At 41.2% G+C, this 27,314-nt stretch overlaps 1 protein-coding gene across 5 annotated transcripts in view; it reads left to right on the top strand.

Moving 5' to 3' along the window:
* Nucleotides 1-27,314, top strand: part of asap1b (ArfGAP with SH3 domain, ankyrin repeat and PH domain 1b) — a 73,890-nt gene that overhangs the window by 11,349 nt on the left and 35,227 nt on the right. For all 5 annotated transcript variants that reach the window (XM_047349310.1, XM_047349309.1, XM_047349313.1 and 2 more), the window contains exons 2-6: nt 11,389-11,461; nt 15,911-16,056; nt 22,545-22,619; nt 23,023-23,072; nt 23,164-23,293. In XM_047349310.1, the coding sequence (XP_047205266.1) occupies nt 11,389-11,461; nt 15,911-16,056; nt 22,545-22,619; nt 23,023-23,072; nt 23,164-23,293 (474 nt within the window). The remainder of the gene's footprint in view (nt 1-11,388; nt 11,462-15,910; nt 16,057-22,544; nt 22,620-23,022; nt 23,073-23,163; nt 23,294-27,314) is intronic.

Raw genomic sequence — 27,314 nt, 5'->3', positions numbered from 1 at the left:
CAGACAGGAATAACCTGAGTAAATACAACAGGTCTTTTTCCAATGATAACTCCATGTATTATAAGAAAAAAGCTATACAATCTAACCTTACCCTATAAAACCAACTGTCTACTAAACCTAATAACTAGTGGTGACCTCCTTGGGAGCAACAGCTGCCCTCCAGCAGTCATTCAGAGGTGGACTTGCTGTTAAGCTTCAGATCACTGTCCTGCTGGATAGCTCAAGTGTGCTTCAGATCATGTACTGATGGCTGGACATTCCCCTACATGATTTTTTTGGTTGAGAGCAGAATTCATTGTCCCATCTATTAAGGCAGGTGGTTCAGATCCTGAAGCAGCAGAGCAACCCCAGACCATCACACCACCGCCTCCGTGTTTGATTTTTGACAGGGAGTTACATGTTGTCCTGTCAGTCCGCCTGTCATTTGGACCTGAGGATGTTTTAGGCAAATAAGATGGACCTTTGTGTTCTTTTTGGTCAGACGTGGGTTTGGCCTTGGACTTCTTCTATTAAAGCCATTCTTTCCCAGCCTCTTTCTTATTGTTGAATCATGAACATTGATTGTGAGTGAAGGCCTCTCTTCCCTCACAATCGGGAGGCTTCTTGAATTTCTTTAGATCAGGGCATCATTTAATGTTTGAGATCTTTTAGCCTACTTCGTCTTGTCAGGCAAGTTCTATTGAAGTGATTTCTTGATTCAGTAGTAATCAGGCCTCGGTGTGACTAGTAAAATCTAACTCAGACGTCCAGATCATGGTTTAACAAGGAGAGATAACTATGTTTGGTGTTTACCCAGGTTATTGTGTCTGATAATCTGAAGCATTCAAGTGTGATTTTTAAAAAAAAGCAAAAACAGAAGAAATCTGTGTGGGGACAAATATTTTTTCTGTGCCCAACAAATTAGAACATCATCATAAATATGTGTACATTTAAAAAAGACAAATTTTTCTCTGGGAAAATCCCTACTATTCCTTGTGACTTCCAGTGAAAGGCCTAATGGGGCTCAGAATCTAGGTGGTATTCAGCCTAATTCAAACCTAGTTTCAGCAACACTATGCTTTTCATGACAACAGTAATTTAGCTTTGCTGTTTTCCGGGCAACTATCAACACACTTTTCTAACAATGGTATATTATGTTGTGTCTAGATATAACTAGCATCTTAAAGAACAAAAGTTCTGTTATTTTTCTGCCTTTTATTGAGTTGTTTTAAATTGGCAGTAGCAGATCAACCTACTTTTCTTTGAATGATTACATCGGTCGTAACGCCATTGTCCTTTAGGACCGCCTCATCGTGCCAGAAGACCCGTTGTCCTGTGACGGTTGGCCGTCTTGTTGAGGCTTCAGGCGTCAATAGTATATCTCAGTCTGGGAGTCTTAAACCTTTGAGTTTAAGTATAGGATTGAAGCCATTTGTTTGTTCAGAGAATTGCACGGCTTACGTTCACAACACCACTGCAGCTGTTAAGCTTACAATCCTTGGCATGTTGGGAGGTCAGAATGGAAGTGGGCTTTGTAGAGTTTGTGTTTCTGCTCCCCTGTTTGTCCAGTTGTCAAACAGAGTCCAAATGGTCCGTAGGAGTAGATACACCTGTGGTTTTTAAAATGTCTTGAGTCTCACTATGTGGAGTCACATGAAGGATGAAATTTGAGACTTGGCTGCTGGTCTACTTGAGGAATGCTGTTGAGCGCTTTGCAGAATCTGTGACTTTGGCCAAGGAGTCATGTCGGCATTCCCTGTTTAGCTTATTGAGAGGCTTGAAAAATGTTGCATCTCTTAGTGAGTGTTGATCAAGGCTGCACATTCTTTGGCTTCAGGGCTTACAGATTTATGACGAGTGTGACTTTATGTCAGGATGAAGAGCTGAGAGGCTTTATTATCAGGCAATCAGAAAAACAACATGGATTCTGTGTGTCTGATTGATCAGCAAAGCCAGTGGCTTGTTTTGACCTTTATTCATTTCCTTTTTATTCCAGTCTTTCCAAATTAATTATTAATGATTTAAGGATTTAATAGTTTATTATAAATTAGGGTTGGGAATACAGATACAAATACATGCTTAAATACATTTGTATTTAATTTGTTTTACATTTTCTGCTTAACACTTTTCAGTAATTTTATTTTGGTAGAGATTAACGGAGTTTGTGTTTTAAAAAAAATGATAATAAAAGCCTCTGATGAATTGCTGAGAGATGACCTGGGCTGGTGGTTCTTGGACTCATCAGCTCATCATTTCTATAAGGACGGACATTAATTTAACTTCTCATTCGAAATGAATTTGTGACAGTAGATACAAAGGCTTGCTGCCTCTGTGATGCTAGGTGAGTAGAACGCAGCAGTGTGTGGGCGTGAAAATGTGCAACTCGATCAAAAGAAGCGGTGGGCAAGGTGAGAGCTCATGTAGCAGAGGGAACCTAATACTGCTGCACGCACAGCTTGACTTTCCACTGACTGACCCCACGCATACGTGCTAGGTCCTCTGCAGCCTCTGCAGCATCTTTGCAGCTCAGGAAGTTCTCCACAGAAAGCTCACAGCTGAGCGCCTCAGTTTGGTCTGAGAGAGTGGAGCAGTCTGCAAACAGCAGGATTAGTAGCAGAAGCAGATAATGAAGATCCCACTGACTGATGCTGCCTCTGTCTGAGCCTCTGTCTGAGCCTGTTGGAACCTTGTCACTTTTTGTTACATTATAGCTGCAAACTTCATGGGCCTCTTTTCTGATTTTTGCTCTCATTGCCCTGTCTTGGTAGGTTTGGACTTCAGTTGTCCCCTTTCTGTTTTCAGAAGATTGATTGAACCGAGCTCTGTTAGATGTCCAAAGCTTGTTTTTCAACTTAACCCTGCTTCAAACTTCTCCACAACTTTATTGCTTCTTCATGATGCTGTTTGTTCTCATTTTGTTTCTTAAAAAATACAATCTTCTAAAACTAATTTAACTATAAATTGAGAATGAAGCTGTCCCTACATGTTGTGTTGCACGCACCATACAAAATGATGTCACTGCTGCCAGATTTCTGTTAATTCACGACTGAATCAGCTTCATTCGTTGATAAAAGATCACGGTAATTGATTAGTGAAAGTGGAGGAGGAACCTCAGAAATATCCTTGTGGTTTGGGCTTCTTTGTGTGACATTTTGGTGTTGGTGTGAGTTTACCACACATGAAAATTGAGATCTGACCACAGAAAGGGAACACACTGATGTTTAGGGCTGTGTTTTTCTTCCATCGTTTCATGACTTCCACGTAGTTCAGGAGGAAATGGGTAATTATATGTTTTTGTTTTGCTTTGTAATATGATAAAAATATTCTTACATTCTTGAAAATTACGGGATTTGATTGAAGTATTTTGCAGGTTTGGATAAGAATTTTATTAGAGTCAAACTAGAATGTTTTTAATTAGAATGTGTTTATATGATTGGATTGAAGTGATGATTTATATTTGTTCTGTTTGTGTTGTACATTACCCTGAAATTACATTTGTTGGAAATTGACGATAAATTGAATTTTCCAGATTTCAAATTTAAAACATTACCACTTTGGGATTGTGAAAGTCTGTATTTATTCTTTTAAAATTGGCTAAAAAAAAGGGCTGACAGCTCTGGAATATTGAGTCTGGAAACATCTGGAAGTTTGACACAAAATAATCATAGAAACCCAGATGATAGATTCAGCTGTAGCGCATTTTTACGTGAGGTCATTTGTTGCAGTTCATTCAGAGCGATGGATCTGATTTATCGACTGTTGTTGAGGATCAGCAGAATTATTAAACACTGTGGAAAAAGATCGAGCCCAGCTTTTATCCTGTTGCCTCGTCTGAGACACTACATCAGTCTTGTGGTCCGGTGGAAGCACCTCCTAACCAAACCCAAAAACCACCAGCAGTCGATCCTTCACTCTCTGTCTGTGTGTGAGAATATCCCGTCAGATCTCGGCTGCTTTTTGGAAATATTAGGTTTTCCTCTCTTCTTCCACTTGGAGATCAGAAGGCTGCGGGCCCAAAGAAAAGGGATGCGCATTTGTTTCCTGCCAATGAAAAGGGCTCCCCGCCCTTCCTGCTTGAGTCATGCCACATAGACACCATCGACCGGCAGTCAAAGTGACTCGGCAAACAAACAAACTCTGTCCTTATGCAGATGTATTAATAAGACTAGATTTGTGGCTGGGAACATGTAAACAAATCTCTTGTGTGTTTTTGTTAATTTGAGGATCTTATTCAGTGAAGAAATGAAAGGAAAGTATTTTTAAAAGTGTCGCCTTTTGACCTTTGCCGCAGACGTTTTTTGTTTTTTTTAAATGTCCGAGTTCTGGGGAAGTCCTTTGATAATGGTGCCCCTTCCTGTTATCTTCTTCTTTGAAGCTGTTTGCATTTGAGTAATTCTGCTGATTTTAGGAGTAAATCTGCCACGTTGGTACATCTGGGTTCCAGAAAACTGCTGACAAACAGCAGAGCTGACCGCTTGGTGAGAGCAGCTTCCTGTGGTCTGCAGGGTGAAGAATGTTGAAGTGACACGCAAGGCGGTCATGTGATGACAGATGTCGTGGAGGAGAGGCGGGAATCAAGAAGGTGTCCAGAGGAGCGTGATGTTTTTGTTCCAGCTGGTGTCAGTGGACGGAGCTCCGCTGATCCGGGACAAAACAGTGACGAGCCTGGACGCTTCCTGCTTCCCGTCAAAAAGGACGGCTGCAGGGGAAGCGATAGGGCTGCTGCGGGAGGGCAAGGCCCGGGGCAGGAAGCATGAAACGGAGAAAAGCCCCCAGCCGTCCGTGCCCGGTCACTTCAGCCACTCGTTTCCCCTCTGAAGCTTTGACCTCCGGGGAATGACTGTGTGTCTTCAGGAACCAGGAAGTTGGATCCATTAACCTCAGTGGTTACTTTTGTCACCTTGTGAGTTTACGTTTTCTTTCGGGTTATTTTTGTTTAATGTGAGCTAATCTGATGTAATGTTTACTGCCTCTTCCAATGAACCATATGAGATGAGGTCATTAAACATTTAGTCATTGATTATTAATCGTTTTGCATCATATTTTTTATATTTAGTACCATGAAACAGTATTTTCTCCTATGGATTTCTCCTGTTTTTGCTTTTTTGACACATTTAAATTTTTAACATCAGAAAAAGACAACCTTAATAAACCTAAAAGCCTGTTTTGAAATGATTTCATTCATTAGGGGGAAAAAACGAACCTGACCCCATGTGAAAAAGTAATAACCCCCTACAGCTAATATTTCTGTCTAACCCTTATTAATTAACAGTGATTAACGAACCTTTTTGGGAAGATTTCACTCGCCACACCCAGATCTACTTGCTGCCTGACCAGTTGATTCATGAATTCATGTAAACAGAACCGGTCTGACAACCAGAACACAGTGACCCGTCTCTCAATTGCTAAAAAATAAATGTTGAGAATTCCCCAGATGTTTTGGAGAAAATACTTTGTGGACTAACGAGACAAAACGGGAACTTTTTGAATGTGCATCCAGTCACATCTGGTGAAAAAATAACAGCATTTTAGAAGAACAACATACTGACAGCCAAACGGGGTGGTAGTTATTTTATTTATTTATTATTTGAAATTGTTATATTTAAAAGAAACCTGTCTATAGGTTCTCTAGCGGAAGGCTAATTCGCAGGTCCAGTACCTGGTTAGGCTTTTAGAAGTTAACCAATAATACAAAGAAACTTATTTAAAACTAAAAGTAAAATAAGACTTCAATGATAATACAAACAATTCATAAAAAATACCGAGCAGCGCAAGCTCTACAAGTTGATGGATTTCTGGTAGTACCTTTGGCAGCAAAACAATCCCACAGCATGGGGATTGACGGCTGGTGAAGTGTTGCCTAGTTTAAAAGCCCCATTTTGGCTCCTGAAGAAGGATGGACTTTTTTAGGTATGTCAGTCACATACAGTTTGTGACTGGATGTTACGGGGACATTTGACTGTCAAAAATGATCTTTAACGGTGAGCGTAGTACTTTTGAGAAGCTACCAAATCTTATCTTTGGCATGTCATGACGGGCTTTTTAGAGGCAACGTTTCTCCTGAGTCAGGGTCATTCACTCGGACAGTGCTGCTGCTGCTACTTATGAAACTTGATCTCACTGAGGAACCATATAAAATCTGCCCTTGACCTCTCTGACCCCATCTTTAACCAGCCTCTCTTTAAAAACAGTTCACTTGTTGACTTTCACTGCAGTGGTGACTCTTCCAGCTGGATATTAGCTGGTGAATTTGCTGAAATGTGCTGAATGCTTTGTCCCACTTATAACCCATGTACTCATGATCTCGTTGTGTAGCAGCAGAAAGACAAGCAGACACAGATGTTTTGGCTTTGCACATCCTGGTAATTCCCCTGATCTGAGCCGGAGCTCAGCCGCTGGCTGATTAAAAACAGTATGACTGTGTTTAATATTTTTGTCAGCCTTTTTGGAGAGCAGAGTTTGGATGCATTCTTATGTATTGTCAAGGGTCTGTCTGGCAAATGTTTTATTTTTTTTATTCAAAAAGCAGAGAAGAAACAGGTTTACACAGTCTGAATGAACGAGCTGGGCCAGTGGGCTGATAATGTAGGTAATTAAGCTTGTTCATACGGACTCTGAATACTTAATTAAGAGTACAAACAGAGTGGATTTGAAGCCACCTGGAGAGGCGGTGCCAGCTGCCCTCAACACGAGCCTCCTTAAGGTCAGTCTGCCTGCTTGCTTGGCCTTCTTTTTGGGCTTTTCCTCATAATCAGCACCACAGCCTGGGCGTTGAGGGTGGGGTCTCGCAGACCCTGAGAGGAAGCATGGTTTGTTAGTAAATGTGTCAGCTGTTCAGGAACGCAACATGTGAAACTGCCTGAAATGACTGCAGTGCCGCTTTTTCTGCCTAAAGTATATAATTACAGTGCCTTAAGAAGTATTTCATGTGACCTGCCCAGGTCCTGATAAATGATGGTTTTGTCCTTTTATCTTACTTTTGGTGTTTCCGTTTTCAGTCTGCATTGGGTTTACATTATGAGGAGACTGATTCAGGCCTTTCGTTTGTATCTCTTGATTACCACGTTGATTGTGTTGTCTAGTGTGTTTTGGGTTAGCAAAACTGACCTGTTGTCTTGATGTCAATCCCAAACGTTTTCACTTTTCAGTGTACGCTACATACAAAGGAAAATGGTCTTGTTGCTCCACTGGTTTTGAAGGGTCAATAAATTATATGCTTCAGAAGAATGAAATAAAGTAAATGGCTCCCAGAAAATTACCACCAACTTGAAATATTTTCAAAAAATTATATACCAGTTCCTTCCAGTGCATGACTTTCATTGTCTCCGCTACCAAACTTTGAGATCTTCTTGATACCTAGGGGTTAATTACATTTACAGTACTATTCCACTAAGTTATTTAAAGGTGAATGAGCCGTTTGCTCGTGCCAAGTGCAGTTGTTGTGTGTTCATTTTCAGGTGAATGCAGGTCAGCGTGTAAAACCTCTTTAACAGCTTGAGGAAAGGTCTTACCAGTCAGAGGATAGGGGGCTTAATTGGCTTTTTGTTTCAGTTTAGGAGCTATCTGAGATTTTGTAAAATTATCTTTGATTATGAGCCACGACAACCTTAATGGGGTTTAATTCATTCATAGAAAACAAACGCATTTTAATTAAGTCTGACAGCTTTGTTAAGCATTTCTATTTTTTTATGTGAAGAAGGAACGTTTAAAGACTGGAGGGTTCAATGCAGAGATGTATAAAATTTCATGAAAGCTGCACTGTAATAAATAAAGGTCTGAAATTTTGATTACAAATTGCAACCATTATGGGTAATATTTAATAATATTAGATTAGCACCAAGATATTAGCTGGCGACTGGAACTGCCCAATATTCAGCTTAGTTGTTTCTGACTGGTCAAAAATCGTATCTTTTTCTAGCCAGTTAGCGCACCATATGTGATTAGAGTGTGGTAAGTGAAGAAAATGTATTTTTGACTTTACTTATTTTAAGTACCAGCAAGGTGTTTAAAAAAAAAAACAGAGATGAAGGAAGCTATTTAAAAGGAGGCTGCACTTTCTACGATTGAGCCAGCTTGAGACACAACTACTGTTCATTTCAGCCCACAGAGAGAGAGACCAAGACTTCAACAGATAACAGGAAGGCTGAACGGTTTGAAGCATTTGCTCAGTTTTATCCCTTTTAGCTTTTATCCTGTCTGTTCTGGAGCATGTTTGCAGCCTTATGATCTACATTCAAAAGGCATTCAGAGACCACAATTTTTGTCATGCTAACCAACCTCTCTTCGCTAATCGCTGGTAGAAGATACTAAACTAAGCAGTTTTAAAATGTGAATTCCCGAATACTTTTGTCTTTTGTTTAAAAATATAAGACCCTCTTTTATATCAACCGGTTTCTCTCTCTCACACGGTATTAAGTTGCTTCTGCTCCTGATACAAATAAATAACGACTGCTCAGGGCGGGAAGGATGGAGGAAAGTATTTCATATATCGTAGTTCTTAAAGAGAAATCAGAAAAACTGGAGAAATGAAATCAGCCATAGGATTCTGATTACTAAGATACGTGTATTATTAATTATTCATAGATTCAGTAGGCTCAGGGATGTTTGGGTCTAAGGCATGGAACTTGTAGCTAAATAATGAGTCTAATGGAGGATTTATGTAGCATCAAACTCTGTTTCCATTCGCTGAAGGATCAAAGGGCTCGGCTGTGGCAGAAGAGGCCCCACGGCGGTAAACTACTGCTGCCATTATTGGAGAAGAGCTGCGTGAAACCTTCCAAGGAAGGCCAAGGGCAGCTTAATTATGTTGTGAAATGTAATACGGGCATTGTCGTGTGTGTGTGTGTTTTCCACTGCTTGACCTTGCAGTTACAGCCTTTCTGCATGTGTTTATCATCATTTTGGTTTCATTCCCTGTTGTTCTAATTAGTGTATATTTGCAGAGTCAGAATAAATTATCGTGCAGAACCATTATTATACACTTGCATTTTTAATCCTTGAGCAGAAACAGGTTGCTCTTCCATAGCAAGCCTCCCAATTATCTCAGCTTCTGTCAATAGACATATTACTAAACACCATGCAGAATCATGGCCTCGAGTCTGATAGGGGATCTTCTGGCTGTTGTTTTGCTGCCCTTCCAGGTGATTAAGCTTGAGGTTAGATGCCTGCCAACAGCATTGTTGTCACAGTGAGAAACACGAAATCTCAGTGTTTTTTACAGATGAACTAGAGAAAATAACTGCATAAAACCCCCTAGATTTAAATAAATAGATGTGCAGCACCCTCCACACATATTTAAACCCCTTAAAAATGTATTAAATGCCCTAAATTAAATGTTCTCACACTGAAATGTTTTCAGAAAATTGCTTTTTCATATTATATCAGCTATTCCACAATTTCTTCTTTTTTGAGTTGATCAGTTTCTAGGAACTGAATGACGTGACATTTGGCTCATCTTTTAGCCGTTCTTAAGGTTAGGAAAGGCAAACAGATGTGTGCTCATTTCTACGGTTAGGGAAATAGTTGAGATGTTTAAGTCCTGAACTTTATCAAATAAGACCGGATATGGGCAAAGCAAACTGAGCAGGATGGTTAGACCGGGGTGAAAAACAATCTCCTAAGCTCACCATTAGAGAACTGCAGCAAAGAGGGGAACCGTGACGTCACCAAGTCTTCAGCGTTGTACAAACCTTTTGTTATGCGGGCCAAAATTATCTAGTTTCAATTACTCCCGGGCCACAATGATAAATTTTTTGTTTCATTTAAAACACTAGATTTTGTATCACCAGTGGAGATTATTCACTGTATTCACATGGTAAACGGGCAGAAAGAGAACTGGGGCAAACACGTAGCAAAAGTTCCAAAATCGGGAAGCAAACCCCTGATGGCTGGACCGAGGACATGGGATGCTGCTCTATGCCCACACCACTCATCACGCCACGCATGCAATAAGTTAATGAAAAAAACAGGCGTCTTTAAATCTTTGGAGATGCAAAGCATAAAGAGTCTCACCTGTTTGTCTTATTAAAGAAAAGCGTCTCCTAAATATTAGATATGTGTATATTGTACATTGTAAATTGTAAATTTGTATATTCTGTAATGCAAAAACAGAACAAAAGAGCAAAGTGTACCCGAGGCAAATTCCAGGTTATGGGTCACTCGTTCCTGAAACACCTTACTGTAATTAGCCAGGTATAATTCAGTTTAATTGAGGACGAGGAAACCCTAAAAAGGCGACTGTGGCTCAGTGAGAAGAGTGGTTGTCTTGCAATCTGAGGGTTGTCTGTTCAATTCCAGCTCCCTCCTGCTACATGTCCATGTGCCCCTGGGCAAGGCACTTAACCTCAAATTGCCTAGCGATCTGCGTATCAGTGTATGAATTTGTGCGGGTTAATGAGTGCGTCTGGGTGAATGTGGCTCTAGTGTAAAGCGCTTTGAGTGGTCAGTATGACTGGAAAGGGGCATCATAAGTTCAGTCTATTTACCTTTTAAAAGAAAAACTCATAAAATGTCTCTTATTATGTTTATTTTGTCTCCAAACTGGCATCCAAATGCAAACTATAGACTGAAATAAAAAATACTGAGAAGTTAATGTGACAAAGAAGGATGTGGCATTTTGTGAGCTTGGGTAAAAGTAACAAACTAAGAGGAGCAGCTAAAATTGAAATAAAATAAGTGTAAATATTCTAATAAAATCTTTTAGTTTAACTAATAATTTGCGTGGTTTAGGATTTCAGCAAAGCACATACAGGTTTTGAATCATTTTTTGGTTTAATCAGTGATTTCTGGTGGGCGCGGGTGAGTTACGAGACATCTTTAAATGTGGTGAAACATAAGATCCAGTTTGAGGTTTTTTCCTGGCAGGGTGTGAACTCTGAGCTTTTCTTGCATGCGAGGGACCTTTACGATGATGCATTTTCCTCATGAAGGAGGCATTATGGGGGACTGATGGGTTCTCAGCTCGGGGGGGCCACATTTAAACCACTTTATCAGATTGGGCTTGTGGTATTTTTAAAGGGACTCTAGAATGAGGGTTGAGTCTTCATTGACACCCGGCTGACATGATTTATGTCTGTTTGCTTTAGCAGTCATTTTTACAGCCAAAACAACAAACATATAAAGGTTACTAATTTGTAGTGATAAAGAGCCCAACGCTGATAAAACTGCTTATTTGTTTTACCTATTCAACTGCACAACTGCTGCTCCTTTACTCAGCAGCTTGGCTGTGATTTATTCCTCGCTTGACCTCTCTGCCTTTATAGCCTTAGATTGCTAAGCAAATATTTATTTTTTTCTTTGCCCTCAAGTTTTATTATCAGGACGATATCTGCTGCCTTATGATTTGACTGTATGAAGCGTTTTCCTAAGGCATGAAACTGAGATGTTTTAAAATCGATTATCTTTTTCCAGGCGCTGGACCAGGATCGAACTTCTCTTCAGAAGGTCAAGAAATCAGTGAAGGCAATCTACAGTTCAGGTCAAGGTGAGATTGTTTTTCTTGAACTTTTTTGTGTCTTTTAATGTCTGGATTCTATTTTTATTCACTTCCACTGCTTTTTCCATGTATTTTGTTCTTGCTGTGGTGAAAATTCCTCTTTGTACCTGGAACGCTGCCTTTTGTGGCACAGATGGTGTATTGTGTGTTGTTCTTGTTCAGATTGTCCCAGAAAATCACACCCGAGTTTTACTCAGCGCTGTGTCATTGATCTGCAGTAATTTCCCACTGAATGTCATTAAATGCTGCTTTCTTCCCTGTAATTTGACAGCTTGGGATGTTTGTCTGCTTTCCAAAGAAATTACTTTACCTTTGGGTCGCTTTAAACCTTTAGGTTGACAATTTGTTTGTGGGGGAAAAAACACTGGAAAAACTGGAAGAAGGTTGTTCAAAAAGTTACTTGTAGTTGTTTGGTTCTGGAAATGTGATAATGCATTGACCTGCAAAAGGAATGACTGTCCTCGACATACAAACGTGAAGCGCAAGGCAGCGGTCCTTTCTATGGAAAGAGCCAACACAAACTTCGTTGGAGGCGACGATTGCAAAAAATGAAAGAAGCGAGAATAGCAGTAGAAAGTGAGAAAACTTTACTGAACAGGAGAGGTCAGGTAAATGTAGAGATGCAGAAACTACAGATCTTAAAGCTGTTTGTGATGTAAGAGCCCCAAAATAGCTCATCGACAACTTTGCTATGCAGACTGGTAGGAGATCCAGAATGATTGCATCCAAATCTGTGTAAGGATGGAAAAATGAAACTTGGGTGTATAAAAATGGAAGAAAATACCTTATTACATGATTTACTTGTAGATGCTGACCTGAGACATTAATTTACAACAGCAACTCGAGCTTTTGTCCCACTTGTTAATTGCTTTGCTTTTTGACACACAACTCTTTAAAGAAAAAAGGACCATTTCACTGCTTTTTAAGCTTCTTAAGTCCTTTTAGTTCTGGATTTTAAACTGGAACTAAGAGTTTTTAGTTGGGTTCAGTTGAGATGCCAGAGAAACAAATTTTAAAGACACCTGTAATTACTTTTGTTTTCATTTTGAATAATTCATCCCGGATTTTTCTAAGTATTCCATATTTGAACTGATTTGAATTTGTCCAGATGTAAAACAAGTTGTGAAATAGTCCATTATAACACAAGCTAAATGAGAAACCAGTTTCAGTACCATATTTTATAATTTTTGGGAGAAGTAAAACCTGCTTGTTATGTATTCAGATTCCTTTAATATCAAAGTCTGGAAACATACATGTTTCGTATTGTTTTTGTTGAACTGAACATTTTTAAAGTGTGTTTTTATAATTTTTACAATACAAATATTTTACGTTTTCTCCAAAATGTCTACAGGCTGTAACTGACTATCTAAATCCCAATCAAGAGTTTTCAAAAACGTTTTTAAATCACCGTTAACTATAGATCAAGAGCTCCTTAATACAGTACAAGCCTTGTAAAACAAGCCTTAAAAATAAAAAAAAATAAACATTAGTCCTGTTTGCCTGGATTGTAGTTTGCAGTACAAAGAAAGTCCAGAATATTTCCCAGCCCTGCAAGTTTCCTGTCTCACCTGACCTCCACCTCAGACCTCCCTTCCCCCTGCACCTCCTGTCCGTCAGAAACTTAACGACGAGGCCAGATGGATTCTGCTGGTGGACTGAGGCCTCCTGCAGCGCTTCATTCACCAGGAGAAACACACATCCTCTAACGCTGACATGTACTGGATATAAAGAGGATCACATTTTTATCAAAACGCTACTTTCTGACAAACAAAGGTCACAGGTCAAACTCCCATGTGTTTGTGATTTTATTGCTTATGTTGCTGCTTAGCTGAGGAAACTTTCCATTGCCGGACCACATCTGGGTTAATATGAACGCCAGTCCGTTAAATCCCCCATCATTCCGTGCGTTTCGGATAGCTTTGGGATCACAGAATGGATCGCATCAGAAACCTTTGACCTTGTTTTGTTTTATCTGCTGCTGTTTTTAAAATACGCAGGGAAATCTGTTGGTACCTCTGCAAAGGAAACAAAATTACAGCTATTCCTGAAACAATCATTTGTAATTGATAAGGTTTTTTTTTTTATTCACATTTATTACAAATCGGACTTATCTTCTGATTATTGATTCAGCTGAATATTTCAAAGAATGAAACAAAATTTGGATGTACAAAAAATGGCACCTTTAATTTAATATATTGGCCACTGTTGACTGCTTTTAGCTGTTTCGGATCATTATCCTGTTGTAGGACCTCTGACCTGCACCTTTATGTTTCACTCCAGGATGCTTTCTCAGTCATTTCTCTGCACAGAATCAAGGTTCCTTAGGCCAGATGCAGCAAATCTGCCCCCCACAGAAAGCCAAGCCACCTCTGTGTTTCCCACAACTTATGGGGTTATTTTCTTTTAAAGGTTTTTTTCTGTAAACAGCTGATTTGACTGACCAAACAACTTCAGTTTGTCTCATCAGTCCAAAGGATGTTCTCTCTAAAACTTCAGGGCTGGTCAACCTGCACTCTGGCCCTTTTGTGCATTTCCTTCAGTAGTGGAGCCTTCTTCCTTAGAGAAAATGATGGGTAAAAATACAACTAATCAGAAAGTGACACATTTTGGAGTCCAGCTTGAATGGTTCTGGATAATTTCCTATTTCTACTATCTGCACTATTCATCTGATCATCCTCCTTCAGTGTCCTGGGAGGTTGGCTACAGCCTAGGATTTTAGACTAATTTTAGACTTTTTAAAATGCATTAAATATGTAAAAAAAAACAATAGTTGCTCCTAAATTACATAACTTTACATCTTTTATTTATTTTTTTTGGCAATAGAGGCCTTTATTTTTGATAGTAGGTAGACAGGAAGGAGGGGCAAAGAGAGGGGGAGACATTTGGCAAAGGTCGCCAGGTCCGGGACTTGAACCCGGGACGGCCGCTTTGAGGACTATAACCTCTATATGTGGTTGCGCGCTAAACCTCTACACCACCAGCAAGTAGTCCTGGCTCATAAGTTTACATGTTCTCTTACGCTGTGACAAAACTACAAGTCCTAAACACTCACCCTTCCCTGTAGACTGTCAGAAGAATGCTGCCTATGGCTTTTTGTTGCTTTTTTAAGGTTCTTCTTTGGTTTGGTGTGCCTATCTTTCTATAGATATTAATCGTAGTTTTACATACTTTTTCTTAGGGATGCACAATATATCGGCATTAACATCAGCATCGGCAGATGTTAGAATGTTATCAAAAAATGCAATGTCAGATGTAGGGAAATATATATAAGGTATATCATATTGGTAAATATCGGTAATCGGCCATAACGGCAATAATAATATCGGATTTGTTGAAATAATGTTGAAATAATAATGGTGCAGAGAAAACATTTGTGCAAGCAGGGAAAATCCAGTTTCCTTTAGGAAAATGAAACGACTTTGTACTAAATGACAACTACTTTTCTTCTTCCTTCTTCCCCATGAGGCTCCACTGATTTAAAAAAAAGAAAGAAAAAGCCCATTTATGTAGTTACAAATTATTTTAGTGCCTCGACAGCATCATAATTCTTTAGAATACCACATCAGCATTCACATATATACAATATACATCACTCTTCTCTGAAGTCTTACATGCCGAAATGGCGAAACGCTATTTGCTGAATGGCTTACACATGTTTTGATGCAACTTGTTGTCATTCAGATCGTTTCAAGGAAACGTCTGGCTTATTTTAGCAAGACCCTGGTTTATTTTTACTGACTTATTTCTGCAGGATGGCTCCAAAGAAAAACTGTCCAGATTTTAAAATAAGCTTCATGCCAGCCGCTTTAAAAAAAGAGAGTACACAAAAATCGTGATATGATAACCTTGATTTTAAAAGAGAAACACAGTTTTACAGTATTTGCTCAATGAACTTAAACCATAAGTTGTAATATTTAATCTGCCGGCACTACTTTAGTTTCCACCTAATCACTGAGTGTGGTTTTGGAAACTGTAAATATTCCTAACCAGCCAAGTTTCTTTTTTTTATGTTTTAATTAAATGCACGGGTAAAATGTGGTACCTGTCTTTCAGCCAGCAGACCAGCAGTGCAGCGCTACAGGTGGGCGTGGGGCAGCACTGCTCAACCCTACTCTTTAAACAGCTGGCGAAACCCTAGTTAGTCGAGCACTTTCTCCGACATCTCATTAAACTGTAGAACCAGTACGATGGAAACTTTTAGTGGTTTTGAACCTGTAACCTTTGAAACTTTAGGATATCTTGATACCAGAAACCATCTGACGCTTTGGCCTGAAACTGTCCAACAGCAAAGGTTCTTAGCGAAGATGAATACACTACATCAGATGGTCTACTCGACTCCCAACTGCAACTATTTATTCCAAACTCCAGTCAGGATTCAAAGCACATAAATTGACCTGTTTTAACCTCTTTTTTGTTGTTGTTGTTTTTCCGACACAGACCATGTTCAGTATGAAGAAAACTACGCCCAGGCTCTGGATAAGTTTGGTAGCAACTTCATCAGCAGGGACAACCCTGACCTGGGGACCCCTTTTGTCAAGTTCTCCTCCCTCACCAAGGAGCTGTCGGCCCTGCTGAAGAACCTGGTGAGTCCGGCCTGTCAACTCTCCCAGTAAAAACAATCATTTAGACTCAGCCAGTTTTTTCCAAATGCGTCAGCCTCACAAGTTTGGTTTTGCAGCTTTTTTTTTCCTGTCTGCACCTGCGTAGGTTGTTTAGGATGCCAGATTAGATCCCACTGGTTGCTAGGGGTCACTGGTGGGTCAAATACAGGTTTGTCACAATGATGAGTTCACACTTCTCAGCTCAGCCTTCCTGTTACCTGCTCAAGTCGTGCTTTCTCTTGCTCTTTCGCAGGCAGAATAAATTGTCTTAAAATTTGCTGAAATTATTTTTAAATAGTGTCTTATGTCTCTGTGTTCTTCATTTTAAACACCTTACTGGTACTGAAAAAAGCTTCACTCAGTGAAAGCTTCTACACAAAAAGATTAAGTTTGTAAGTTTCCGACTGGCCGGTCACAAAACGGGCCGCTCAAACTGAAAATTCAACGGTTTTTAGTCACCAGTCAATTTCTTGGTGCATTTCTACTTAATCACTATCAGCTTGTTATAAAGACAGGATTTGTTGCCATTTCTTCAGTTGAATCTTGAAAAGCTTCCAAAGTACAAATAAAAACCCTGTCAGACCTTCAGCAATCTTGGAAAACTATTAATCAAGGTCCCAATGTGTTGTTAAAAGATGGCCTGGGTCCTTAAAGTACATTCCTTCAAAAAAAATAAGTACAGTTGAAAATCTTTGTGCAATACTTTACCCCCAGACAGCTTCTTATCTTTATGCCATGGATTTCCTGAAGTTCCTGTTAAAGAAAGGGTCCCCTGTGAGCGATTGCTGCTGGAAGAAGAGCCAGATCCCGGTCTTTCCTTCCCTTCCCCTGCGGCTGACAGTGAGATTACACAACATAAATACACTTGGCAGCAGCAGGAACAGCTGAGTGGGTTGTGTGTCCGTGCATACGCAAATCAAACAACACTGTCTGTGCAACCAGCATATTGTGGAAAAGTGAACTGATCTCTCTCAGTTTGACTCTTGTTATCTGCAGCAGTGTATCGAGTTGTCAGACTTCGATAGCTGCACCCTGAGGGCAGCTGGTACGACAAATGAGTATCGACGACTGACAGCGTGTCCTGGATGTGTTCGCGGGATCTTACTAACTGATTTAACCCGATTTCCTGCATCTTCTTCTCTGGGTATTTATGAAAATTGTGTGGCTAGAAACAAAAAGCGTTGTGAGAGTTTACATGAGGAGATTGAAGTGCTCGCCAGCAGCCGGTTGGTGAAGGATTGATTTTGATGTTGGCCATATGCAAGACGGGCACTTAAGGAGCACATTAGTGCCCATTAGGCCCTGTTTACTTCGTTGAGCGCTGCTGCTATATCAATGTGGACTTGGCTAACAACAACAGGGACTTAAATGCTTAGTAGTCTTGTAAATGACCTTTTTGAACTTTGTAGCTGGAGCTGTTGAGCAAAGCTGTGGCAACAAAGGCTGCAGGACGAATCAAGCCTTTTACGGTTCACTCCAAAGACTTAGCAGAGGTTGGTTCGACAGAATTATTGTGCATAAAATGAAGCTGCTGTTTTATTAAGACAGGATGCTTGTTCATAAATGTGCTTGACTGTTTGTCTTTCTGGCTTGCCAAGTTTTAGCGAAATCATGTTTAAAAACTCAAATGGTCAAGGGATTTTGAAGACTTGCTGATGCGAAGAAAACCCATCAGAATTATTAGCCTGAATCTTTAAGTAATAAAGTTTATTTTGTCTTTTCTTTAGTTAAGGTTCAGGGTCATTGTTGTAAATCTGCTTTAAATCTAGTAGCAAATGTCTTATGCATAAACACTCTTTGTCATCTCTTCTCTTATTTGCAAATCTGCATCCTCTAATAAAAAGATCAGCAGGTTGGTGCATCTGGTTAGGAGGAGCCTGTATCAATTTAGGGAAAGGGCATTTACATACATTGGCCAGCCACCAGCCTCTTAGAATCACTTCCTCCCCAAAACCCCTAAATTATAAGAAGCATGTCACAGTAAGGTATTTTGATTTTTGTAAATCTTTAGATATGCAAGCAGTTTGATGTAAATGTTTTGTTAAATAAAGATCTTTATGTAGATTAAAATACCTGAAAACTGTGTCAAAACGTCAGACCACAAGTTCCAGGCCACACATCTGAGAGATAAAGTGGGCTTTTGTCAGGGAAATGCCAGATATCACTACCAAAGGATAGTATATAGATTGTGTTGATGGGGGCGGTATGCCTGTCTCCACCCCCAGAGGGAGGGGGACCACCTCCTGGGTCCAGGGGATGGTTGCACCTGTGGGTTATCGGCACCTTTACCAGGGAGTATAGAGTATGTATGGGGAGTGTGAGTGAGTGCACGACGTCCATTGTTGTTTGTCTTTACGTTGGATGCGTGAGTGTTTTTATGTGTATGCATGAGGGTGGGAATGTGTGATTGTGACTGTGTGTGGCTATTTTTTGTGTCAGGTTGGGTCTTGAACTGCTCCTTCTCCTGGATCAGTTTAGGCACCCCATCAAATGTGGGGCCTATTCCCTCCCCGCCACACTACCTGCCGGTGGTTGGTGTCTCTGCCCGCCGGTGTACTTGTGGTTCTCGGGATCCGGGGCTGGGTGCTTTGGTGTGTGCTGGCTCACTCCTGGTGGCTGCTTGCCGGGGCCTGGACCCTGGGCTCTGTCGGGCCTCTGCTTGGGGGGTGATATGTCCTGGGGTCTCGGGTCTCTGGGTCCATGGCTAGATCTGTTCGGGCATAGACGGCTGCCGGCGGAGCCTGTGGGCTCGTTGCTGCAGCTTACTGGGGCTTCTGCACTGTGGCTGCTGGGTGGTTCCCATGGGACTCTCCCCTGCTCTTCTTTGGGGGGGTTGCGGTAGTCCCGGCAATGGTTCTCCTGGGGTTCCTGTACTCTGGGGGGCCTTTTGATGTCTGTGGCTTGGATCTCCTCCGTATCTGTCCCGGGTCCAGGGGGTCAGGTCTGTGGCTCCTCACACTTGCTATTACATATTTCTATGGAGAAACCTTGTATACACAAGCGCTCTCACACTCAGACCTACATGTGTTTAGATTCAGGTATTAACAGTTACACAAATGTTCTTTTGAACTGCATTTTCCACTAAATACATCTTGCATTCATAAGTACCGTGCACTTTTTGGTAAAAAAGCTGGTAATATGAATGTTTCCGCAGGTGTAGAAGCAAGCAGGGTGTTATCTTGTAATCTCTTCATCCTTCTGTCTTTCCTCCAGTCTATTCTCCATCTCTCCCCTTTTCCTTTTTGCCCCACCTCTCTCTTTCGTGCTTTTTATTTTTTCCCTTTTCATTTCTGCCTCTGTGTCCGTAACAACTGAAATAATCCCAAAACAGTTTCTAATAAAGTTTCTCTTTATAAATATCAAACAGAGCTTTAAAGCGATAGCTGTAATGCTCCACATGTGAAAGTAAATCTGTTGGTCTTTTTCTTGGCACTCAGACAACAATTCTGAGCATCACTCTGCCGGACAGGACACGTGTGTTGATGAAAATAACGGCAATAACAATTAACCCTCATTTTTGGGCAGCTTTGTTTCCTTTACCATTTCAAAACACTCCTGTCACTCTCTGTAAGTTTTAACATCTCAACAGTTTCACTATTTAATGTGTTAGGAACAAAAGGATGAGACATCATTTGATGAAAATGAAAATTGTCAACCCACACCAGCACCACCTGTACCAGCGATGGGTCTAACAATGGTTCTAAGGATTTCATCCCAATATCTAATTAGTCAGGGTTCCATCGATTATCCGGTACAGGTCTGTGTGTCCCTCTAGGGATACGACTCCCCAAACTAACACTGGCAAACCGCCAAACTGTCGATGCTGAACAGTGTTGCAGGCAGCATAACGTTCCCCACCGCTTCTCCAGACACTTTCACGTCTGTCTCGTGAGCTCAGAGTGAACCTGCTCTTATCTGTGAAAAGAACAGGGCACCAGCACCAATCCTGTGTATTTTCTGCGGTTGTCTGGCAAATGCCAGTCGAGCGCTACGGTGCCGGACAGGGAGCACAGGGTCTACTAGAGGACCTCGGGCCCTCAGGCCACCCTCATGAAGTCCGTTTCTAATAGTTTGGTCAAAGACATTCACTCCAGTGGCCCGCTGGAGGTCACTTTGTAGGGCTCTGATGGTACTCATCCAGTTCCTCCTTGCACAAAAGAGCAGATGTAGAAGCATGTAAAATGTTTGGGGAGCCCAAAAATAAAATGTCTGGGTCTTAAGCACATCACCGGGAATTTCACAGCTCTGGCTTAAAAATGGCTAACTGCAACCAGAATTACTTGAGAATGTGCTGAAATGCCAACTAATAATTTTCAGTAAGTCTTGTTGAGTTGTTATCCATTGAATAACTGTAACTTGAGAAGAGCATTCAAAATATTTTTCTTACCTCAGCTGTGAGTGGCTATTAATTATTTAGAGGCGTAGCAGAGGCTAGGTCGCATCACTTGTGGGAGTTATAAGTTGCTGAAAAAGGTTTCTAGTGTTTTAAAACCAACACAAAGTGATTACTTGGTTAAGCTGTCTTTAGCATCTTGTAGTAGTGACTACGTGTGGCTGGCATTACAACAACAGGTGTGTGTGTACAATACAGCTCTAGTTCGCAAGGAGCTTCCTTTCATTCACTGACACAAATCCTGGGTCTTGTCCCACTGTAGTTGTTAGATGCACACCCATGCACACACAGAAGTGTGAACTCGTGATTGTGTACATATGCATGTTAATGTCAAAAAGAAAACTGCTTTATAAATTATGGATGCACGATTTACAGGGGTTGGACAATGAAACTGAAACAGCTGTCATTTTAGTGTGGGAGGTTTCATGGCTAAATTGGACCAGCCTGGTAGCCAGTCTTCATTGATTGCACATTGCACCAGTAAGAGCAGAGTGTGAAGGTTCAATTAGCAGGGTAAGAGCACTGTTTTGCTTAAAATATTGAATTGCACACAACATTATGGGTGACATACCAGAGTTCAAAAGAGGACAAATTGTTGGTGCACGTCTTGCTGGCGCATCTGTGACCAAGACAGCAAGTCTTTGTGATGTATCAAGAGCCACGGTATCCAGGGTAATGTCAGCATACCACCAAGAAGGATGAACCACATCCAACAGGATTAACTGTGGACGCAAGAGGAAGTTGTCTGAAAGGGATGTTCGGGTGCTAACCCGCATTGTATCCAAAAAACATAAAACCACGGCTGCCCAAATCACGGCAGAATTAAATGTGCACCTCAACTCTCCTGTTTCCACCAGAACTGTCCGTCAGGAGCTCCACAGGGTCAATATACACAGCCGGGCTGCTATAGCCAAACCTTTGGTCACTCATGCCAATGCCAAACGTTGGTTTCAATGGTGCAAGGAGCGCAAATCTTGGGCTGTGGACAATGTGAAACATGTATTGTTCTCTGATGAGTCCACCTTTGCTGTTTTCCCCAGTTGGGGGTCCCTTGGCTTAGAGTATCTAGATCCTTACCTTAACTCTTAAATTTCTAAAAGGCTGCAATCCTTTTTAAAACCAGCATGTTTTGACAGACTGAGGTTGACAGCAGGGCAACTTTGCTGTGCTCCATTTAGCCTTCCTGTTATCTGCTCTGGCTCTTTCTCATCTTAACCGCAGATGTTTTGGTCACATCATAGAAAGTATACCTTTCTTCTTACATCTCTGTTTTCTTGTGAAATGATATCTGATACTGAAAGCAGTAAAACTTTGAGTAACAGCATCCACACTAAAGAATGTCGTTGGCATCACCTGTAAGTGCTCACATGTGCTGTGTTCACTGACCCGGTTTGGTCAATGATCAGGGCCGATGAAGCTGAAAACCATCCGATTCCGGTGACTAGCCAATGTCTCGCTGCATCTCTAGTTCTAATAAATAGAGCTCGATGTTCTCCTTTTCCATCCATATTTATGTGAAATGTATCTGAAGTCTATCTGCAGGTTGCCACCTTACAGTTGAACCAGTCACTAACCTTAACTCTGCTCAGCAAAAGACTTATGTTTGTGCGTGTGGGTGGTCTTCCTCCTCATCTGGTGTCTTCGGCGATTTCTGAGTCATTTCTTCATTTTTTTTGTTTTGTGGCTTGTTGTTTTTTAATATGTCTGCAGAGATCTCCAGTTAAGAGGAGTAAACATTTCCCATTGGTTGACTGCGGATTGGCCTGTGTCAGTATGTGAAAAGTTGCTACACAAAAAAACTCTGTTAATGTTCGTCTAGTTTTAAAACATTAGATGAGGAGGAAGGCTTTGATTTCATCTCCATGTTTATTTAATTTCCATTTTCTTATTTGTGGTGCAAATAAATTACAGTGTCTAATCATTTATCATATTCTGCAAAAACAATCTATTTGTTAGAATGAGTCGTTCTTGTTTTATGTCTTCAAGAGAATTGATCAAACATTTCAGTCTGTTACACATTAACTATGTTTTCTTGCCTTGTTTAAGCTGTTTTTCTGCTTTCTGTGTTGTCCTCCAGCTCCAGAGCCTCAGCCACAATGTGATCTTCACCCTGGACTCGCTGCTCAAGGGGGATTTGAAAGGCGTGAAAGGGGTAAGATTTACTGTTGCGTTTAGTCTTTCCTAGTCTTCCTACTGGACTCTTCTGGGAGCGACTGCATCGTCTCTATCCATCTTTAAATCCCCCCGCCCCGCCCCTGGGCCTGTGATTAAGAGCGTTAGGAATGACCAGCGGAGTAAGGAGAGGAATTCTCCTTTAAAACTGTAAATCTGGTAGAAGTAAACACTGGCTTTGTGTGGTGCACGAGGAGAGTAACTGGGTCATGAACTCCTCATGTTGGAGGTTGAAGAAGAGGCGTGGTCCTTAATGGGCATTCAGGCTGTGAATCGTGAGCAGTGTGTTGGGCCTCAAGTGGTTTCCCAACTCCACAAATATCTCTGTCCTCAAACTGACCTCTTTGGACTTTACTGAGTCTTGCTCTTCTGTGTCTCTGAAGGACTTGAAGAAGCCCTTTGACAAAGCGTGGAAGGACTATGAGGCCAAGTTGTAAGTAGATGCTGGCATTCTTTACCAGCGACTTCATCAGTACCGATTGGAATTAGAGGTGACTGTTTTGTTTTGTTTTCTTTTGTTTCAGTACAAAGATAGAGAAGGAGAAGCGGGAGCACGCCAAGCAGCACGGGATGATCCGGACTGAAATCACCGGAGCCGAAATCGCTGAGGAGATGGAGAAGGAGCGACGCTTGTTTCAGCTCCAGATGTGCGAGGTGAGTCCTTTTACACTCTTGACATGCGCTGATCTGACAAAATGGGAACATAAATGGAAGCTTGCTTTTTTCCCCACATGCTGGGAAAATGTTTACATTAATGTTGCTTGATTTTAGCTGGAATATTCAGTACTTTGAACTTGTTTTTGAGGATAAGCAAACAACTCTTTGGTGGTTCCGGCTTTCTGTTATTTACTCTCCACACAGAGGATTCAGAAAAGAGCTGATATAGGGAGTCCAGAAACTTCGGGACGTAGAAATAAAAAGAAAGTTTGGCAGATATCCACTCCTTCAGATTGGTAAAACCATACGTATGGATGTGCAGTGCATCAGGTGTTGTGTTTAGCTTTGTTTTCTATACTTCTACACCAGGAAGCCGAAGTCAACAAAACACCAGAACGTGACACGAACACTAAGAGACGGTCTAAAACTGACAGCCAGTGGCTGTAAGAATTGACCCCGAACTATGTTTGTAACCTTGTCCTCCCTACACACCTCACATTTTTGTACATATCTTATTATATCTTTTCATGGGACAACCCTAAAGATATGACACAATATAAAGTAATTAGTGTACAGCCTGTATAACTGTAAATTTGCGGTTCCCTAAAAATAACTTGACACACAGCCTTTAAGGTCCCATGAAAAGTTACAACAATATATTTACAAAATGTGGGGGTGTACTCATTTTTTTGAGATACTGTATGTTTTAACACAGGGCCCGGTTGGTGTGTAGCTGTTTTTCCCTTAAAAAATAAAGTCATGGCGTGTCGCTGATGGTGTAGGGGCGAAAGCACGCGACCATATACAGAGGCTACAGTCCTCGAATGGCGGCTGTCCCAGGTTCGAGTCCCGGACCCGGCGACATTTACCGAATGTCTCCCCCTCTCTCTACCCCTCTTTCCTGTCTACCTACTGTCAAAAATGGAAAAATAAAGACCACTAGTGCCGAAAAAATATCTTAAAAAAATAAAAAATAAAGTCATCATTAGAAAACTGCTTCTTGAATTTCACTCATTTTATTTTACTCGTTTATATTATTCTGATATTAAAATGTGTTTAAATGTCTGAAACATTTAAGCGTGACAACCAAAAATGGCTGAATAGTGTATAATTGTTGAGATGGATTCATTAAACAATACTTTTGCTTTAGGTCGTGATAAGTTGGTGCACAAATTCAAAATGAAAACATGATTAGTGAGGTTAAATATTTGGGCGTATGCTAAAAATCAAACTCATGGTCTCTAAGAGCGTTCAGACTTTCTCTCAGTCCTGTAAACTTTCAGTCAAGTTGCTCTGTTTCACAAAGGCCAAACTTTTAAGAAATCTGGCAGCGAGAATAAAGCGTAAAACAAATGTGAGCTCTGTGTTTGTGCCCAGAAGATTTAGAACAAACTGTTAGAGCTCTCTCTGTCCTTTCTGCTTGTGGGCGGTGACGCCTACGCTTCGCTCGCCGTTTTATCCTGCTAGGATTTTTTTTTTTTCTCAGATTACATAATGCCAGTCGCATTGCTTTTTTTGAGAGTCTAACGTTGGGCCACCTTCCTATTTTCTTGCCTGTTTTTTCCACCTGTTCAAAGTCTTTGGTTTTGGAGTTTAATGGCTCTGCTCAGTCAAATTTGATTAGCAGTAACACAAAACAGCCTCTCTGTGCGGACATAAACTAGTGCTAAAAATGCCTTCAGCTCATCCACACTCAGGTCCGAGGATGAATCATCTCCTAAAACTCTGCGGGCCTCAGCCACCCTGCAGCCCTGAACGTGGATGAGCATTTCGGCATCCACCAAACAGAGGAATGCGGTTTGGGCATCTTGGATCTGGCGCTCTGTCAATGCGTTCTGGCTGTGACGCCTCCCTCTACTTTCTTCCTCCCCTACCACTGTCCACACAGCGCCATCCTTTCCTATCTCCTCTTCCTTCCCAGGTGTGCGCTCGTCTTGCGATGAAAACGCTGTAAAGCCCAGAATAGATTGTTGTTACTGGGCTACTATATCTATGACCTAACTTATTGTTTATTTCTTTTTCCATTATCAGTACCTTGTTTTTTAGTTTCTCTCCTGCCAGTGAGTTGGATTGCTGGGTTTATAGCTGGGCACTGGGCACCGGCTTGTCTCCCTGTCTCTGAACCTGCTCTGATTGTGTCACTGTTGCTATAGTTTATATATTATTAGTTTACTAATCTATAAACTATAGCCTAAAATGATAAAATCGTTACATAGGCTAGTCTTTTACTTCCTTGAAATAATGCGCCACAACCTCCTGCTAACGGGGCGACTCGTGTTTTTTAGCCGGGGGAGGCTCACTCTCTGACCCGCTGTCACTGGAACTGAATGCTGAACAAGAGCCGTCAGAATCCCTCTCGACCCCAGAATCACAATCATGTAATTTTTGAAGCATTTCCAATGCCTCTTGAGCAGAAAATATCCTTCTAGAAGCCATTTGTAGGATGCCAACAATCTCTTTCTAGAGTGGCGGTTGCTAGGCAACGCTCGCGCGTATACTCAGCCGCGGGAAAAAAAAAATCTATGTAAATAATAGGGCCGTCAAAATAGCGGCTGTGGTAGTTAGAGGTAGAAATACTTAGATCTTTTATTTACTTTTTTATTTTTTTAAATACACATAGTAATACACAAGACACAGGTTTAGAAAAAGTCAGGATGCCAGGAAGATAAGAGTTTTAATAAACCAGAGTTATGGCATGTCAAACTTTCATAACCGTCAAATTGACGGCCTTGGGAGTTCTAGTGTTAAGGGGCAGTGACTGTTAATTTTTTTTTTTTTTTTTGTGCTTCTTACTCATTCTGCCTCTTCCTCCTGCAGGAAGCATTGACTTTGAATCATTGCACACTTACCCTATGGGGCTTTTCCATGTCATTAAAATCTTGCATCATCTTTAAGATTAGCAGTTACAGGTCCTTCTCAAAATATTAGCATATTGTGATAATGTTCATTATTTTCCATAATGTCATGATGAAAATTTAACATTCATATATTGTAGATTCATTGCACACTAACTGAAATATTTCAGGTCTTTTATTGTCTTAATATGGATGATTTTGTCATACAGCTCATGAAAACTCAAAATTCCTATCTCACAAAATTAGCATATCATTAAAAGGGTCTCTAAACGAGCTATGAACCTAATCATCTGAATCAACGAGTTAACTCTAAACACCTGCAAAAGATTCCTGAGGCCTTTAAAACTCCCAGCCTGGTTCATCACTCAAAACCCCAATCATGGGTAAGACTGCCAACCTGACTGCTGTCCAGAAGGCCACTATTGACACCCTCAAGCAAGAGGGTAAGACACCGAAAGAAATTTCTGAACGAATAGGCTGTTCCCAGAGTGCTGTATCAAGGCACCTCAGTGGGAAGTCTGTGGGAAGGAAAAAGTGTGGCAGAAAACGCTGCACAACGAGAAGAGGTGACCGGACCCTGAGGAAGATTGTGGAGAAGGGCCGATTCCAGACCTTGGGGGACCTGCGGAAGCAGTGGACTGAGTCTGGAGTAGAAACATCCAGAGCCACCGTGCACAGGCGTGTGCAGGAAATGGGCTACAGGGGCCGCATTCCCCAGACCTGGGATACAGAGAAGCAGCACTGGACTGTTGCTCAGTGGTCCAAAGTACTTTTTTCGGATGAAAGCTAATTCTGCATGTCATTCGGAAATCAAGGTGCCAGAGTCTGGAGGAAGACTGGGGAGAAGGAAATGCCAAAATGCCAGAAGTCCAGTGTCAAGTACCCACAGTCAGTGATGGTCTGGGGTGCCGTGTCAACTGCTGGTGTTGGTCCACTGTGTTTTATCAAGGCCAGGGTCAATGCAGCTATCAGGAGATTTTGGAGCACTTCATGCTTCCATCTGCTGAAAAGCTTTACGGAGAGGAAGATTTCATTTTTCAGCACGACCTGGCACCTGCTCACAGTGCCAAAACCACTGGTAAATGGTTTACTGGCCATGGTATCACTGTGCTCAATTGGCCTGCCAACTCTCCTGACCTGAACCCCATAGAGAATCTGTGGGA

The sequence above is a fragment of the Girardinichthys multiradiatus genome, chromosome 21 (assembly GCF_021462225.1).
Source record: "Girardinichthys multiradiatus isolate DD_20200921_A chromosome 21, DD_fGirMul_XY1, whole genome shotgun sequence".
Taxonomy (NCBI): Eukaryota; Metazoa; Chordata; class Actinopteri; order Cyprinodontiformes; family Goodeidae; genus Girardinichthys; species Girardinichthys multiradiatus.
The sequence above is the reverse complement of the archived record's forward strand: the minus strand, read 5'-3'. Positions and strand labels throughout refer to the sequence as shown.